Source organism: Onychomys torridus, chromosome 1 (genome assembly GCF_903995425.1).
Source record: "Onychomys torridus chromosome 1, mOncTor1.1, whole genome shotgun sequence".
Taxonomy (NCBI): Eukaryota; Metazoa; Chordata; class Mammalia; order Rodentia; family Cricetidae; genus Onychomys; species Onychomys torridus.
Genome location: NC_050443.1, coordinates 78,002,105 through 78,020,837, shown reverse-complemented (window position 1 = coordinate 78,020,837; position 18,733 = coordinate 78,002,105). Strand labels below are relative to the sequence as shown.

The following is an 18,733-nucleotide window of genomic DNA, read 5'->3' as shown; positions in this document are numbered from 1 at the left end:
CATCCTCATCCTCCATGCTCCCATCCATCCTCATCCTCCATGATCCTCATCCTCCATGCTCCCATCCATCCTCATCCTCACCCACTCTACTTCTCATCCACTCTTCCTTTCCCTTCCCCCGCCCCAGGGATGGTAGGGAGGGACAGTCTAGAATTGAACTTGCAGCCATCCTCCTGCCTTTGCCTCCCAGGTGTTGCTATCTTACTTTCCTTTGCAAACAGAGAAAATTGTGCTCAACTGCTTTACATAGAAGTAGTAGGGAAAGATTGTTACCTAAGAACTCTAGCACTTGGGTGTGTGTTTGCTGACACAGGTCTGGGGTCGCCCAAGCTTCCCTTAAACTCTTGATCTCCTGTCTCACCCCTCAAGTGCTGGGCTGACAGATTTGCCCTACCAGGCTGGCCTTTGCTTTGGCACATTTAGGGAAAGATGTTTCTTTCAGTAAAGTTACAATGAATGTCTGCAGTAGACAATCGATGCACTTTAAGATAACCTCGATGCAGTGGTGGTCAGAACGTTTAGAAGTCTCACATTTTACAAACATCTCCCCCCATCCTTCCCCGTGGTCATGCTTATTCCAGATTCAGAACTGGGCTCTGGCAGGTGACCTCCAAGGGACTTACAAAACACAGCTAGCTGATGATAGTCTTTAAATTTAGATCAAATGACACTGTCTTTGAAGTCTCAAGAGTACTACTTAAGTATCACATGGGCTTGCTTTTGAGAGTGTGGCTCTCCGGCTGGCATCCTAATACAAAAGGCAAGGCCTAGTTGAAAGTAAATGAAAAAGAAAGCTTTCCTGTGGTTATTTACTATGAAGATAGCTATTGCAGAAGGAGCCCTGACGGGCCATCTCCCTGCCTCTAGACAGGAACACACAAGGCATATGGGTATCTGTGGAACTTTAAAAGACCTTGGGGGACAGGCTCCTTCCATAACTCATTCCAGAGTTTAAACACCCTCACTTCAGGAAATTCTTGCCTGTATTTAACTTACAGCCCCCTCCTGCGGTTAACTCCCATTTCCGCCTTCTTCTGTCTTGGGTCAGGATGGAGAACAGCTGCCCGACACATCCTTTGTGCTCAGACTTTCTGCCAGTGACAGAGTTCCTCACTCTCTGGGGCTGCCTCTCCACCAGCGAGCTGATCCAGACTGAAGATGTTTGCTCTTGGTGTTTCTGTCTAATTTCTGTTTATCCTCTTGATTATAAAGTAACATCTACTCAATGCAATTTAGAAGATCTAAAAAGCCAGGAAATTCGGAGTTAGAAACACTGTTACAGCAGCCAGTTTTCCAGGCCCCTGTGTCAGGGCTTAGTCGGCAGATAGCACGAGTGATAAATGCAAACAGCAGTTTTCTGGCAGCTGCATTTTATCAGAGAAAAAGGAAACAGGTAGATTAATTTTTAATAATGTATTTGATTTAACTCAAAATCCAGATTATCTAACTAAAATAATACAACATATACTCATTAAAATTATTTTTTAAGATGTATTTATTTGTGTGTGTGTGTGTGTGCGCGCGCGCGCATTGAGTATATGTATGTGTACACATGTCTGGGTTCTTGTAGAGGCCAGAAGAAGGCATTGGCTCCTCATAACTGGAGTTACGGGCAGTTCTAAGCCACCAGGAACCAAACACAGTCCTCTGTAAGAACAAGTATTCTTAACCACTGAGCCATCACTCCGGCCCCTTAAAAAGATTAGAAATAAGCTATTTTTACCTTACTTTTCCTTTTTTTAAGTATTTATTTATTATATATACAATGTTCTGCTTACATGCAAACCTTCATGCCAGAAGAGGGCACCAGATCTCATTATAGATGGTTGTGAGCCACCATGTGGGTGCTGGGAACTGAACTCAGGACCTCTGGAAAAGCAATCGGTGCTCTTAACCTCTGAGCCATCTCCAGCCCCCTACCTTACTTTTTCATAAGAAGCCTTTTAAATCTAGCATGTCTTAAGACTTGCCACACCTAGATCAGCCCCGGTGTATAGAAGGTCCAGGTACAAGTTACTGTATGCACTCTGAGCTCTGTACAGTGATAAATCACCAAGTGGAAGGTTAGACTTGAAGAAACAGAAGGCTGGGTTCCTCACATACGGTTTTGGTTTATAAGGCCTGGCTCACAGCTGGGATGCCCTTTTGTTCTAGCCCCCTGCATGTGCACAACGCACACACGCACGCACGCACGCACGCACACACAAATGGATACATTCATGTTCTCATTCTCATGTTTCTTCCTTCCCTTCTTTCTCTGATTAACATCCTCCAAGGTGCCTGTTAGATGCAGCCTCCTCTACCAAAGCTCCCAGCTGACTCCCTTCTTATTGCAATGTGCATAGCATACACCTTGGTGTTGTGGTTATTTATTCTTTGCAGGAAACTTCTTTGTGTAGCTCATGACCCAGAGACTCAGACTGACAAGCAGCAAATACAGGTTCCTAGATGTCTACTGGAAATGTGTGTTGAAATTCACATGGCGGTGTAGAGCAAAAAGTCCTGCAGTCAGGGTGTGTTCAAGAGATCGTTCAGACAGGCATGGTCAGAGAGGCTTCCGAGAAAGAAGTGGCCCTTGAGTTAGTCTTGGAGGGTGGTTGTGCTTAAGCGAATGGGGAGAGAATTCATGGAAAAGCCACTTTAAAGGTCACTGTTTTTCAGGAGACCTCCTTTAACACGTGCTAACAAGGACTGGCAGGTAGCTGTCTCGAGAGCTCATAATTAGCGTAAATTTCAAGAAGGCTTAGTGATAAGCTCTTTGCTGACCCAACCCCAAAATGACAACTGATCATTAATCCTTGGGCTTAAGCTCGGCTCAGAATACAATCCCAAGATTGTCAACTTCAGGCTTCCTGTAAAAATCGTTCTTTATGCTGCTTGTCCAGTGGTCCTCCAGGCAGTGAGGATTCGATGGCTGTTACTGGGCCAGGAACTCCAACACCCCTGGAATCTAGGCGCATCATACTCTCCTGACTTAAATGGGAAAGTTGAGGGGCTGAGGGGCGAACTCGCTTAAAGATGACAGGGCCATGAAAGAGCTCAGGTGTGAACAGAGCAGGTGTAGAGGCCAGCTCTAATCCTCACCAGCAGAGCCTCTCGCTGTGTTCAGAATATGGTGTGCTCTATACAGGGTCCAGAAAAGGGATCACACCATCACTGCCTGCTGCTTCCGTCCATCCTGCAGACTGCACCCTGCTGGCATCTGTAGGCTCTTCCTCTTCACCTGTATCTGAAAACCTAGATTTGGGCTGCAGCCGTAGCTCAGTAGTAGGGCACTTGCCTAACACACATGATGTCCTAGGTTTGATCCCAGGTACAGCCAAAACAAAAAGATGAAAACCAGAGTTCTGTTCCTAAAGGCGAAGACTTAGGCCCTCTTATGTCTCACCTTGTTCTTGGGTACATCTGCTGTCAGACTTAGTCCAGTTGCCTCTGTCTGCAGCAAGCACACAGCCTGCAGTTTCTCAGCAGGCGCTCTGGGCCCTTCCTGTTTCCAACTGCAGCTGCAGAGTACATCTTCCCAGATCAGTCAGTCACTGTCTGTCTGTGTGTGTGTGTGTGAAAGGGGAGGGGGGGGGTGGGGGGGGAGAAACATCTTGCCTAAAACACGTTGTGCTGGTCAGCCGTTACTGTAATAAAAACATAAGACAAATCAATTTTATATAAAGAGAAAAGGTCTGGGCTAGGCAGCTAGCTCAGAGGTTAAGAGCACTTGCTGCTCTTCCAGAGGACCTGGGTTCAATTCCCAGTGCTCATACTTACAGATGGGGCTCCAGCCCCAGTAATCTGGTGCTCTCTTCTGGCCTCTGAGGGCACAAGTCACACACATGGTGTACAAGCATACATGTACATATATACAAATACACACATACATACATACATACATACATACATACATACATACATACATATACACATTGGCCTGTCCTGCAACTAGTGAAGAACCCTACTAGCCTTGGAAACCTTGGCCTTTTGGGTCATTCTCTGTCACAAACTCTTAGCCTGTGTTCACACCTACATAGTACATGTCTGAGGTAGTTGTTTTACATCTGTGCCTTGGGTTCTACACTGCATGTCTGACCTTCCCACTAGCTATAAGCCCCAGAAGAGCAGGAAGTGTGGCTTTTTCCATTGCTGTTAGATCCCAAGCCTAGTGCTTTCCCTGTGTGTAGAGATGCTCAGTGTATACCGGAGGACGGGGTAAATGACTTAGTTAATCACCCTGCTACTAAGCATGTGCTACGCCTCTTTAGTTGCACACTGGACCCCAAAGGACAGAATCCTAGAGTCCTTGGTCTGCTGTGGAGCAGTGATTAACTGGGGGGACAACTATAACTCGGGATTCTGCCCAAGGCTGCAGATCCTCTGACCTGGTGGCAGAGCAGTCTGGCTTTCTTTGAAAGTAACACGCAGCTGAGTCCCACGGTTCGGTTCGTGTCCGAGTTTATTAGTAACTTGATGGTAGCTCGGCGTTAGACTATCTTTCAAAGACTTCATTTCACAGTTTGTGTCATTGGCCTCAGGAGTCTCATGCTTCCTTTAGCTCCTTTCCAAGGCTGGTTTTAAATTCTGAGAGCATTCTCGGGCCAGGGCTTTAATTTCCCTCCGGCTTCTTCTGTGACTAGTTCTGTGAGACTGTTGTTCCCCAGGCCTCCCTGGCGAATGGTAGAGGGTTTCCCTCCCAGTTCTCAGCATAAACAGCTTACTATTCCCAGGTCTCAAGTGCTGTCCAGACACTGCACGGGGTCCCCAGCTGTCATTCCTGGACCTCTTGTAGGATGTTGCTTACACTCCACATAAATGACATCAAGATGGGCTATGTCTATTCCTACAGACCATTTTATAGTCCCCCAAATGTCCGATGGCTGACTGAAATTTCAGTACATTATTAATTTGTCCTGATTTCCTAATGTGAAAGTTGATGGGTAATGGAACTGACTTGACCCGTCCCAGGACCTTCCCATGGCCCCATGGACAATCTCTGTGTATTCCCCAGCCCAGGACTTCAGCTTTGAGGTGGAGCTTGGGTGGGAGGCTCCCCACTGTTACCTCTGGCCTACACTGGGCCACTCTCTCAATCTGGATCATGATAACCAGCCGCTCCCATGCCATCCTGGGGACTGATCATCTCTGCTGCTGCTTTTGTCCTTTGCCTGTGGGACTCCGTCTTCTCCGGGTCCATCTTCCCGTCACTTCTCAAGGCCATCTAAAGGCTCCTTGTTCAGCTCTCCCTTTTTATCCTATTTGCTTATTTCAGTCAGACTTTGGCAGGAATCCTTCCAGAGCCCAGGGGAAAGGTGGCCACAGGCACACATTTCAGCCTGTGCTTTGGGCCCAAGATTGTTTCTATTTTTATTTTGTTTGGAGTTTTTGTTAAAATCAGGGCAAAGATTAAGCACTTACTTATCTGGTAATGGTGAGAGGCCCTTAGATCCCTCGCCTGTGGCCAGGAGACCCTGCTTAATACTGTTAACCCCGCTCTCTCCTGGGAGATAAGATCTAGCTGTTAACTTTGGCTTCCAGAGAGGAGGCCCTGGCTTCCACTTGATCAAAAAGAGGGAAAGGAGAGAGATAAATCCCACCCTTGGCTAAATTTTGAAAAGAGAATAGTAGTCTAATTTATGGAGGTTGTTTTGTTTTGTTTTAAACTAACCTTATGTCATAATTTCTTAGCTGCCAAAAGACGTAATCCCGCCTCAGCTTCGCCTTGGCGACCTGCTTTTGGCAACAAGCGTAGCCCTGTCCTTGCTCTGCATTATTTTAGCAGTAATCTTTAAGAAGGTGAGAAACGGTTATTGCTCTTTAGTACAGTTGACATGATATTGGCGCAGAGCGGGGCCTGGAGCTTCAAACAGCCTGATGGCCGAACACCAACCTAAACACCGCTAGGTAGAGCCATGAGGTCAGGGCTGCAAGGGGTAGAGAGAAGATCAGATATTATCTAAAAGTGTGTGTGTGTGTGTGTGTGTGTGTGTGTGTGTGTGTGTGTTTCTCTCTCAGTACCCCTATTCCTCTGAGTTGTAGCTGTAGATTTTGGCTCAGATCCTGACAATCAGGATTTAGTGGTTTGAGCAGCTGTGATCTGATAATGTTCCTCAGAGGAAACATTTGCAGAGAGGGAAAACTTACCTGAGGCTGAGAGCTCTAATCTCCCCCACTACTCCACAGCAAGCGCCACCCCACCCCCCCCCCCCCCCCAACCCTGTGCTATAGACAGATAAAACATTCCTTGGTGGATCTGAAAGAGAATGAAGGAATTGTTTTAAAATAAAACCTGCCCAGCTTCACAAACTCTGTTGATGTGGTAACTTTTCATGGTTTTTCTTCGGTCTGTTTTCTCCCTCCCTCCATGTTTTATACGGCTTCGTGGCAGAATTGGCTTCTGCACATAACTGGGGTGAGAATGCCCCACAGCATATAGAGCTCTGGGAAGAAAAGACTTGGGGATGCTACCCACTCACACGCCTAAATATGCTGCCTGATTCCTCCTCAGGGGGAAGCAGAGCAAATGTAGGTGCTTTGGTAGCAACGGGGACTTTAACGTCCTGTGAGCCAAGACAGAGAAAGGAGCCAATGCATGCAGGCTTCAGTAAATCTCAAATTTCTACCCAGTGGCCCTTGACCTTGGTCAAGTTCCAGACTCCATGCTGCGACCTCATGTGTAAATGGGGATGCTGCTTGTTTTGTAACATTGTAGAGATATGTTGTTTCATGTAAGGCTGCTAACAGGGTGCTTACAGAGTGCTTCCCAGATGTTAGCCTTATGAGTAATAACTTGGTGACTGCTTGTTGTACTCAAATTTTCTAAAACACCACATTTAACCCTAATTATTTGGTTTTTGTTTACTTCAGTGTTTAGTTATTTTGTTTTGGACTCACTGTCTAACCCTAGCCTAGAACTCACCGATAACAACCCAGGCTGGCCTCGAGCTCATGGACAGTCCTCCTGTCTTTCTAAGACTGCAGTGAGTGTCCAAGGATGTCAGGAGAGAGCTTTGGATGCCCCTAGAGCTGTAGTTACAAGTGGTTGTGAGCCGCCCCACTCAGAACTAAACCCTCCAGGTCTCTGGGAGAGCAGCAGGTGCTTTGATCCACCCAGCTGTCTCTCCAGCCCCTGGTGGTGGGGTTTGGAAGTCTCATGCATCCCAGGCAGGCCTTGAACTCAGTAAGTGTGCAGCTGAGGATGTCCTTAAACTCCTAATCCTCCTGCCTCTACCTTCTGCGTGCTGGAGTTGCATGCCTGTGCCGTTGGAGCCAGGTGTGGACTGCCATAACCATTTCACCGACGGGCCAGGGCTGAGAGGTGTCACATTATTAACAAGAGGAAGATGTGGAGAATCACTTCTTGAGCTAACACTTTCTCCTAGGGTTTTTTCTGCCCTCACCGCTTCTCTTCAGAGGAAGGAGAGTTTGGCTTCAGTCAGACAAGGGTGAGGAGAGAAAGGACTATTGGTGAAGTTATTAAGGCCACTCCACGTAATTCAAAGGGAGGTTTATTTTGTGGGGTAACTTACAAATGAAGGGGTAGGTTGCAGGGTCTGGGAAAGGTATAGCGCAGTCCGGCGGTGTTCTCTGGAATACTCTGCTCGGTCTACCTCCAGTGTCCAGGGTCCCTGGAACCAAGCATGAGACCTCTTCCCTATCCTTGGTCATCCGCTTCCTCCTCCGCCCCGCCTTGTGGGCGTGACCATTACCGAAGCCTCAATGGGGTTGGAACTTCCAGGCCAGTGCTGGGATGGCTACCCACTACAAAGGACAGTAGAGTCAAACTGTTTCACATGTTGGTGTCACTACCAGGAGTTACATACAGGCTGTTAAATTGCTGCTCACCGTCTTCCTGATTTTGGTCAGAGAAATAGAGGTTTCCTTTTTACAAAAACCTCTCCATGGAGAAAAACTGTGCTTCAGGGTTTCAGGAATAATTGGAATGTAGACCCAGGATCCTGGGAAGTTCTTGTGGTTCCAAAGCAGTTGGTAGATCATCTCAATAGGGCATTTGAAGCATTTCTGCTTTATTCAAAGCGTCTCCCCACCCCATTCTTCAAGAGGGAAGAAACTACCCATTCACAGCGGGCAAATGTTTGTTCATTGATTAAAACTCGCTTACCCTTGCCTTGATGGCATGTTTCTTTGGGTTTTGTTTTGGTTTTTTTAGTTGGGAGTTTCTTGAGACAGAGCCTCAAATTTGCTGCATAGCCTGATCTTCTGCCTCGACCTCCCCAGGGCTGGATGACAGGCCCGCACCACCATCCCCGCTTTGCCCAGGATTGGAAGTAGGTTACTTTGTTTAGTCTACACAAGGTCGGGTGATCTAGTATGGAAAGGAGAACTGCCCTGTCGCGTAACTAGTAAATGGGAGAGTTGAAACTCCAAATAAAGGGCTGACGAAGCTAACCTGGGAGTGGAGTCCAGGCCTTTGAACATCTTTTCTCCATTGAAGTCTTTAGAGCTGTAGAGAGCAGGGCAGGTGGCTGACTGGGAGAGATGGGGGCTCCCACAATGAGAAAGACACCTTCATTTAGAGAATGATAGACTCCGAACCTAAACCAGGCCGTCCTCTTTGACCTTTAACCTCCAAGCCACTTGGCCTCTTTCGGTGCTGATGCTTGACCTCTGGAGTCCTTTCTGTGTAGCAGCAAGTGTTTGCTGTTAGGTCGTTGAGCTGCCCCTGACATGGTCAGGTTATTTACCAGTCTCTGCCCTTTTTCTTTCCACTAAACAATGACCAATAAATGTTCAATTAGGATGGCTTTGCGCTGTCGATGGGGTTGTTTGTTTTGCTTGTTTTTTGTTTTGGTTTTTTGGTTTTTTGGTTTTTCAAGACATGGTTTCTCTGTAGCTTTGGAGCCTGTCCTGGACTAGCTCTGAAGACCAGGCTGGCCTGGAACTCACAGAGATCCACCTGCCTCTGCCTCCCGAGTGCTGGGATTAAAGGCCTGTGCCACCACTGTTGGGCTGTTTTGCTTGTTTTAAATAAATTACTTATAATTGTATCATTAAACCCCTGATACAGTGTTTCCAGTTTGGACACACAGTAAGCTAGAAGATGCATTTTCTCTCTAAGAAGAGGCAGTGGACTCCATCAACTTGCCTGAACTTCAGGCTCTGCACCCCAATAAGGAACACACGGAACCCCTCAGCAGGGGCTGGATGTCAGGAAAAGCTACCACGTTTCCTGCTTCGCCCATGCTGATGCTCTGAGGAAGGTTGTGTCTCCCTCCTTTCCCCTCTACCTCCTTTCCTCCCTCCTTCCCTCCCTCCTTCCCTCCTTCCTTCCCTCCCTCCTTCCCTCCCTTCCATCAGCAATACTGAAGGTTGAACCCAGGGCTTTGCCCATGTTAAGCTTGAATGTTCCTATCACTGAGCTGTATCCTTAAGCCCCTTGGTTGTGTGTGTGTGTGTGTGTGTGTGTGTGTGTGTGTGTGTGTGTGTGTGATGTGAGTTTAAGTGCAGAAATTCTTTTTTAATCACAGCTTACATAATGTACAAGTCTCACTTGATAAGTGAGTTGTCAACAGCATTTAAAAATCGATCACAATTAGTAAATCTGAGTTTTAAGCTCTTCAATCAGATGAAAGTATCATGAAGCAAGCCCACAAGCAGACAAAAAGAACCTTAACTAAAACCTTAAAACCTGAGCATCAGTATTTCTAGTCAGTTATTGGCTTTCTGGCCGCTGTCACCTTTACTTGTGTTTATTTTCTAGGCAGGTTTCCTAAGTTGGTTGTGCCCCCTACCCCCACCCCGTGGATCCCAGGCTCAAACTCGGGTCATTGGTCTATGAGAGATCAACAGCTGTTTGTTTTCTAACAGTAAACGCTTAGAGACATCCTAAAAATGAGGGAATCATTAAATAAATTACAGCATTCCACCCATTAAAGCAGCCTTTTGAAATGATAGTCACCCAGAGGCTTTAATAACATATGACAACAGGATACAGAGTTATGTATAGACCACAAAACCATGGGCTGTGTTTTTGGTTTTTTTTTTAATTAAACATAAAATTGAAGTCTGAAGGAAAACATCCAAAATTAATAGTAGTTACTTGATGGGTAATAGCTTATGATGGGGTTTTTTGTATGTAGTTTATGTTGCTTTCCTACGAGTATAAATTACTATAATAATTTAAAATGCATATGTAGTTAATTTATAATTTTAATGTCATCATTTAATACCTTAGCTATTCAGAGCTCAGCTATCTTAAAAATCTGGAATATTGCTAAGATTCTACATATAGAAACATTCTGAGCCACTAAAATTAATATTGCAAAGTTCACCTAGAAAGCGTATCATGTCTGAGACTTCCGATAATTCAATACCCAGAGCTCACAGAACAAAATGTAGCATGCCTATCGTGCACACTCACATGCATGCTGCACACAGTCCTTAGGGGTCAGCTTAGAAGAGCAGGGAGACTAGTCAGCGTGACTCCCGAGGCCACTGAAGGGACTCAGAGCAGCCCACACCTTGTACCAGTGGCCCTGAAACCCCTGTGGGCTCTCCACTCAGTCACCACTTTGCAATGCAGTTCATACCGGTAGCCCAGTCAACAAGAAATGCCTTTTTTCTGTTCTTTAAAATTATATGAAAGATTTTGTTAAAATCTTGGAAAGGTTTTTCATCCCACATAGCTCAAACCTAAGCAGGCAAAGACAGAAGTCCCTAGGTAGGTGGACTCCCTCACTGAGTTTCCAGAGAGCTCGACAATGCTTTACTGTGTCTCTGAAGCAGACGTGGTACTGCTGATCCTCTTGCCTCAGCCTTCCTAGTGCTCAAAGTACCAATGTGTTCATCACACCTGGCTTCATTTTCTTACCATTTATAAGAGCATGTTTTTTGATAATTTTCTCGTTTATATCAGACACTCTCATTTCCTGAGCTCCCATAAATACCTGAGTGACCTAGAAAAGAGTGTCACAAAGAGATGCCAAGGAATGTCACTAAGGCTGCCCTGCGAGGTCTTAGAATCTGTCTGAGAGATGAGGGACAGACAGCCAGGCTTTGAGTCTGGGTTACTGAGAAGGCCTCAGCAGCAGCATTCAGCCTGTGTTGTACCTGTCTTAGGATGCAGATGGAGTTGGTAGAATTTGGAATATAATAGTCAGCATGGGCTGTGGGGTCTAGGACAGGTGTGGTAGTTAACCCTGAACAACCCACTCACCAGCCTGCCTTGCTGGCTGACAGAAGCATGAGGTCAGGGTGCTTGCTAAAAAATAATAGACGGATGTTCAGGAAAATGATTGTTCCTTCCCATTGTAGCTGGTGGGAGGAAAATCCCATCTTTTCTGTTATGTAAAATCAAGGGGAGCTGTTGGGGAATGTAAAAACAAATGAGGGTCACAGAAATCCCTTCCACCCTGTGGTAGGCACACTAGGTTTGCCTTTCACTCCTAGCCTCCCTGTCGTCAGCAGAACAGGAATGAGGGGGTGGTGCCAGAGCACACAGAGGGCTGTCACCCCTCACCCCTCACCATCAAGAGCTCCCTGTGCTCCTGGGCTCATCCATGCTTAGGCCACAAGCTGAGGGCCGCTGGGGCTGTTTTGATGTACTTCCTGGTCAGCCTGCAGGCTCATTGAGAGGGTAAGACAAGGCTGGCCAAACTGTATAGCTCAGCCGACCACGGTGGGTTTGACAGCATAGTAACTGAAAACCTAGACGGAGGCCAGCAGATTTTGCTGTGTTTTATTCTAAAGAGCTGGAAACGGTCATTTGCTGGTCCGCTTGCCCGCTTTGATATGTGTCCCAGGAACCACTTCTTATTATGAAGCTCACTGACACCGTTGCTATGGCCAAGCAAGATGTGCCAGGCGGATGGAGGGACACCTCGTGAGTGCCCTTTCTGGAGAATAAGCAACCATAGAGTAATCCAGAGAATGAGCAGTGAGTGTCTGCAGGATTGCTGTGGACACTGGAGGCCTTGTAGGGCCCTTGTCCGTCAGAGCTTAACTGACATAATAATTTAAAAATAATGTTACTAGAATAATTATAAATGCCCTTCTCCTGCAAGATTGGAAGCTCCGTGGAGGCAGAGCCCTCTCACTTCTGACTGTGTCTCCTGCCGCAGACCTAGCTAGCGTAGGTAGTAGCGGGTGGTTATGTGGTTTCAGGCCTGCCTGATGGTTGTGCTTTGACAAGCCCCTTAACTCTGTGTGTGTCCTCATCTGAAGGGCAGAAGTCCCTCGCCTCCGTGCTGTCACTGATAAAGTTGTATTGAAGCCAATTTCACCCACACAGTAACATCTAGAACTATAGTCAACGCTCCCTGCAGGTTTTGCTGGCAAAGCTACAGCCGTGGCTCAGGCTCTGGTACTCCACTCCATTAACTGATGGTTATTTATTATTTCAGACTCACTCTACTTTCTTGACAAGGGCCTTTGCAAGGCCCAAACGAAATGACTTCAGAAACTAAAGTTTTGTGTGGCTGGACAATGATTATTATTCCTGGCTTAGAGGAGTCACTGAAGACCAAGTATCATAAAAATGGATGTGGCCAGCCTTGTAAAAAAGAAGCCATTTCCCGTGGTAACATTTCATTAAAAAGAAAGAAGGGTTCCCTTGGTGCTCTCTGTGTGCCTCTGGTGCCAGGAGATAAGTAGGATGTTGGAAAGGCCATCCATCAGCAGGTTACCGTGAGCAGCTTTCCATGGGATGGAATAGTCAAGGCCACAATGAGAGCGCCGAGCCAGCATCCTTCACAGAATAGCTGGGCCTGTCACACATACTGCAGATCCAGGCCATCTGCAGCCTTCAGCTTTTCTGTCACTTATCCTATCTTGGGCATTCTTGTCTTAAATGCATTGAATAAGTTTATATCTTCTGGGCTAGAGAGGTGACTCAGTGGTTAAGAACACTGACTGCTCTTCCAGAGGACCCAGGTTCAATTCCCAGCAACCACATGGTGGCTCACTACCATCTGTAGAGGGATCTGACACCCTCTTCTGTCATGCAGGCATACATGCAAATAGAGCACTCATATATAAATAAATAAACCTTTAAAAAATTGTAGTGTTTTTTGCTTTAAATGCTACAATATAACAAATACCATTAAGACTGACAACAATCTAATTCTGTTTGGAGATTTGTTTTTGTTTGATCTCAAATCTAAAATGTGCTGTTAATAATATGCTAGACTATGGCTCTGGTCCCGGAAGATCTAAGCTGAGTTCTGAAGCCGAAAGTAACCTCCCATTTTTTGTTTGTCTTCTAGTGACAGACATCACACCTCCAGTGCCATCCCTGTTCCAAAGAGACAAAGCTCCATGTTTGGGGGTGCAGATGTAGGCTTCTCTGGAGGTACCCCTTCACCAGACAAAGGACATCGAAAACGGGCCAGCTCAGAGAATGAGAGACTCCAATACAAAACCCCTCCTCCCAGCTACAATTCAGCGTTGATACAGCCTGGGGTGGTCATGCCTACCACGGGAGACTCTGAGAGGAAGGCCATGCCACTCTCCTCCTCCTTGGACACCTCCCTGGACTTCTCCAAAGAAAATAAGAAAATAGGAGTCGACCTGGGCAACAGTGTAAGTGGAGACCATGGAAATTCGGACTCCAGCCAACAAGGGGAAGCCCCGCCTGGGCAGCTGGCAGCCGTGAATGGCACTGCACTACCCAGCGAGCAGGCTGGCTCTGCCAGCGCCCTGCTGCCAGGCCAGTGCCATCTGGTCCCCTCAGCTGAGCTCTGCTGTGCAGTGGAGCAAGCAGAGGAAATCATCGGGCTGGAGGCCACAGGCTTCACCTCAGGTGACCAGCTCGAAGCGCTCAGCTGCATCCCAGTGGACAGCGCTGTGGCAGTGGAGTGTGATGAGCAGGTGCTGGGGGAATTTGAGGAGTTCTCTCGGAGGATCTATGCCCTCAGCGAACACATGTCCAGCTTCCGGCGGCCACGCAGGGGTTCCGACAAGTGAACAAGCGGGCAGACCAGGCCCAAGCTGCACTTAACCTTTTTAATAATCCTGACACACATGAGTATCCATCCGCGGAGGAGATTCCTCAGAAAGGCTGACTCTGGGATCACTGGGTACCAGTGGGGCCAGTCCCTGAGATTTGCTATCCAGGCAAAGGTCACCCTCTTGCTTACAGCTCAAGTCATCCAATAGGCATTTGTCTGCGCTTCATTTACACTTGGGTGTTTTCCTCAGAAGGAAGATGATAATATATATGTAATAGAACGAATTCACCTTTAGTTTCTCAAAAGCATTTGCCCTCGCCATTGTTTGTAAAACTCTGCAAAATGGAATATTCAAAAATAGCTTTCCACTACTTCCTGAGAGGTCTATGGCCATCCAATTGGTTGAATAAGAAGCAGAGTAGGAGGCCCTTGTCCAGGGCCCTCCACCCCAAGTACCACAGTCAGCCTGTAGACCCCACGGTGGCCCTGCTTTCTCAAGATGGGCCATGTACCCCGAAAGTGGGGCAGTAGATTCACTAGTCTGAAGCCAGTGGACAAGTTGTTCCATCTCGTCTAGTGTGCCATACCCTGAAGAAAAATTTTCCTGTGGTGGACCCCAGGGGACCCTCAGAAACCTCAAGGTCACCACAGTCAGGGAGCAGCCAGCTTCCTTTGGGGCCAAAGTTTTTATGTGGGCAGATGCTGTGGTCTAAACTTGGGCACACCTCTAGCAATACACTCCCCAGATAAAGACCCCTAGATATAAATCCCAAGTTAACTTATTACATTTCAGTCAGAAGGAAGCCATTCTGTACGACACAGGATACGTAGTCAGGATGGCCAGTTTGCAGACTGCAAGACAGTCGAGAGAGAGTTGGATTAAGAGACTAGATGAAGCATAGACAGTATGCAATTTCACAATGTTAAATTATGTTTTTGAAATCCATTGTCATTCTGTATTCAGATTTCATTCACTGTCGCATTATACGGTATGTACCCACAGACATTGCCTCAGGGTTGCAAGCTCTTAAAGAAAAATTTATCCACATATCCATGTATTGTATAGAAGAATAAAAATGGAATTTACTTCACTTGACCTGATTTTTTCCACCCCAGTTGTTTTGGTTTTGTTTTTTCTTGGGGGAGGGCGGGGGTTCCCCTCTAAATCTGTATCTCTTCATGTTATATCATGACAAGGCTAGCTTGAACAAAAGCCAAGGCTGTATCTAAGCTGATACTGTTGATTTCGTTCGAGTTTACATACTGTGAAAGACGACACATACTTCACAGCTGTACTCCCCAGTAGTGGTGTTATCCACATAGCTCCTTAACTCATGGGTCTCAGAATCATGCCCATATTATGTCCAGGCATTCCAGGCCCAGCTTTAGTGGGCAGCTATATTGCAGTATGGACTAATTCACACCGTTATTTCTATACAGTGAATGCACAGACTTACTGTGTAGCAGACACCTGTCTTCCAGTTGGAAGCTTTTGCTTGGTCTGAGGAAGTCCATTTTATTCCATTTGTGGGAGTGAGGCTTCTCCACAGGGTACTCTCATTGGCCCTGGAGTCAAAATAGGTGACAGACTTCACCATCTTGGATGCAGATGCTGTGGACTCCTGCAGGGAAGCAGCATCCAAAAGGTAAAGGTGTTGGAAGTCAATGTCAGTGCAGTGGAAGGTAAGGGCCATGTGATCTGTGACCTCCCTAGGGCTGGAGATGCACCTGACCCTGAGACTGTAAAGCCACAGAGAGGTCTTCGTTCTTACCATTGGTCTCTGCCTTCTGAAACTCCTAAGGGTGGGTTTGAAGTTACTTCCACAGCACGGAGCCATGCTCTTGCATGGGTTTACATTACCCTGGCCGATCAGTTCTGTCCATGCCTTTAGCTCGCCAGTGACAAATGCATCCAAGTGCAGGTAAGCTTTCAGCCAGGGTCAGCCTCCTTTGCTACTTCCTGTGACCTGGGTGGAGCTTCCAGCCCTAACAGAGTATGTTTTGCCTTTGTTTAAAGTGGCCAAGGCCAAACTCCCAGATGGTCTTATCTCCTACTGGTCTTTTTAATTAGTCTTGTAAATCACTAAAAATAATAATAATAATAATAATAATAATAATAATAATAATAACAAAATTTGCTTGGGAAATAGAAATGGGCAAGGAAAGTTGCTATCCTTTTCTGAATGGCTGAGAGCTCCTTCGGTTTTCACATGATTGAGACAGTTCTAGCAGCCTGCACAGATTATAAAATGAATATTCGATTGTGCTTTCTCTCTCCATTTCCCCTTAGCCACATTAAAAATTCCAGAGTTTTTTTTTCCCCTCAGAATATTAGTGTTGGAAGATTATACTCCGCTATACTCTTTAGCAGTTCTCATGGTACCCATCTATCCTGACCTAACTGGTTATTTAAATAAGTTTTAAACTACCACCAATAATAAGCGGCATGCGAAGCTGGCCTGTGGGTAATTGGAGGAAAACTCAGCATCTGTATTTATAAAATAAAGTTGAGTAGTATTTATTTTGAGAGTTAAAATTTTCCCTGTTGTGTTTGAGTCCTGTCTTCTCCTGTTTTGAATTCATATTGAAGTTGAGTTAACTCTGGAAACCTGTACTTAAACAGTCAACCAGTCACTCACTGATTATCAAACCCACTCTACACACGTGTGTAGCACTGGGCTAAACAAAGTGAATAAGGATTGCTAAATTTTAATCTGCCACATTGTCTAGTCAAGTTACAGCTGTGTTAGCAATTCGTTAAGACTCACTGTGGTAAGGGATGGAGATGTAGTCCAGGTCAGATCTCACATTATAGATGGAGGGCACAGGCATGCAGAAGGCATGACCAGGCCTGTGTGTGTGCTTGGAGAACAGTCGGGAATCGATGGGTCTGTTGCTTTTCTCATTGTAACAAAAGCCACGTAAGGGAGAAGGGCTTACTCTGACTCACAGCACACGGTCCATCGGTCCATCATGACGGAGAAGTCGAAGTAGGTACTTGAGGTCACATGGCTCCACAATCAGGAATGTGAATGCTCCACCACTTCTTTTTATTCAGTGAACTGATGCCTTCTACAGTTAGTGAGTATTCCTACCTTAATCTAATCTAGATAATCCCTCACAGGCATGGCCCAAACCTTGCCCCCTGTGTGATCCTACAGCATATCTAATTGACAGTAGTTATCATTCCAAACGGATCCATTGGGCCACTGCAAAGTCCCTGAGACCAGAAATATTACTAGAGCTGCTGAGGCTGGGCTCTCGGGATACTGGTAACTGAGTGGTAACTTCTTTCCCCTTTCTCTGGGTGAAAAAGTGCATCCTTGTGGCCCTGTGTCCTCAGTATGTATGCTCACTGGAGTTGACCCTGCTGTGTGACATAGAGCAGCTGTCTCCTTTAGACGCTGGTTCTGTTACCCATGACAACTGGTCACCTTTCTGCCCCTAGAATCGTTGATCCTCATCAAGTCATCGAACATTTAAGGATCTCCATTTCTTAATTTATAAAAAACTGGAAAGAGCCGGGCAGTGGTGGTGCACACTGTTAATCCCAGCATTTGCGAGGCAGAGGCAGGCAGATCTCTGTGAATTCAAGGCCAGCCTGGGCTTTAGAGTGAGTTCCAAAAAAGGCTCCAAAGCTACACAGAGAAATCCTGTCTCAAAAAACAAAACAACAAACCCTGAAAGAGAGGCTGTAAGATGACTCCACAGGAGAAGTCCGACTACCAAGCCTGATGATGTGAATTTGATCCACAGTGCTCATGGTGGGCCGAGAAAAACAGCCCAAAGTTGCCCTTTGACCTCTACACACACCTGTGGTATGCATGTTATTTTTTAAAACAATGGAAAAAATTCTGTGCTGTTCCTTTGTCCTGTGGGAGGCCTCTTTGCTGTGGTAATGCAGATGCCTGAGCTCCATCAGGGCTCCCACTGTGTCTTAGGCACAGTCACTTCCTCCCTGAATCTGGCTCCAGTCTGTGCAGTAGGGAAAGCTCCGCCCAGAGTGGACAGGGTTAGAAAAGACAAACAGTTGAACAAAAATGCTCATCGTTTTTTTGTTTGTTTGGGTTTTTGGTTTTAGTTTTTCGAGACAGGGTCCTACCATGTAACCCAGGCTGGCCTGGAACTGAGAGATCTGCCTGTCCCTGCCTCTCAAGTGCTGGGATCAAAGTGGGTGCCACCACACCCAATACTCCCTTTTTAGGAGCACCATTAGAAGGAACTTGCCATTCAACAAGGACTTTGGAGAAGTCATTGAGAGGAGATTCCTGTAAACACTGACCCAGGCGTCTACAAAACTGAGCTCTTAACAGAGGCTTTTAGGGCGCTGAAGGGCAGGACACAGCTGCCATGTGGCCAAGGAGCCTATTGCTTCAGGGTCCTGGTGTGACCTGTCCAGATGAGCTCCTCTGTCCCTGCAGCCACAAATGTCCTTCAGGCCAGCTCTGACATCCATTATCTACTGAATTGGAGCCCAGAGCTGAGGATTTCAAAGTAGATTATTTTTCTCTCTTTACCCCTTACAGATAGATAGCTCAGCCTTCTGGATTTTAAATGAATGAAAGATATGTCTACAAAGACCAGCAATATCAGCAAGCCAGAGAAACAATGAATGGGACACATAGGTAAGGATGAGAGATAACAGCTGGGCGGTGATGGCACACGCCTTTAATCCCAGCAGAGGCAGACAGATCTCTGGAAGTTCAAGTATATCCTGATCTACAAAGTGAGTTCCAGGCCAACCAGGGCTATACAAAAAACACTGTTCAACAATAGCAACACAGTCATTGAGATGGTCCAACACATAAAAGGGCTTTGCCATCAAAACTGAAACCACACAC

At 46.4% G+C, this 18,733-nt stretch overlaps 1 protein-coding gene across 2 annotated transcripts in view; it reads left to right on the top strand.

Annotated features, from left to right (window-relative positions):
• The window catches only part of Uvrag (UV radiation resistance associated), a 64,390-nt gene extending 49,407 nt beyond the window's left edge, over positions 1-14,983 (top strand). For both annotated transcript variants that reach the window (XM_036173485.1, XM_036173493.1), the window contains one exon: positions 13,209-14,983. In XM_036173485.1, the coding sequence (XP_036029378.1) occupies positions 13,209-13,908 (700 nt within the window). In that variant the 3' untranslated portion in view covers positions 13,909-14,983. The remainder of the gene's footprint in view (positions 1-13,208) is intronic.
• Positions 14,984-18,733: the final 3,750 nt, after the last annotated feature.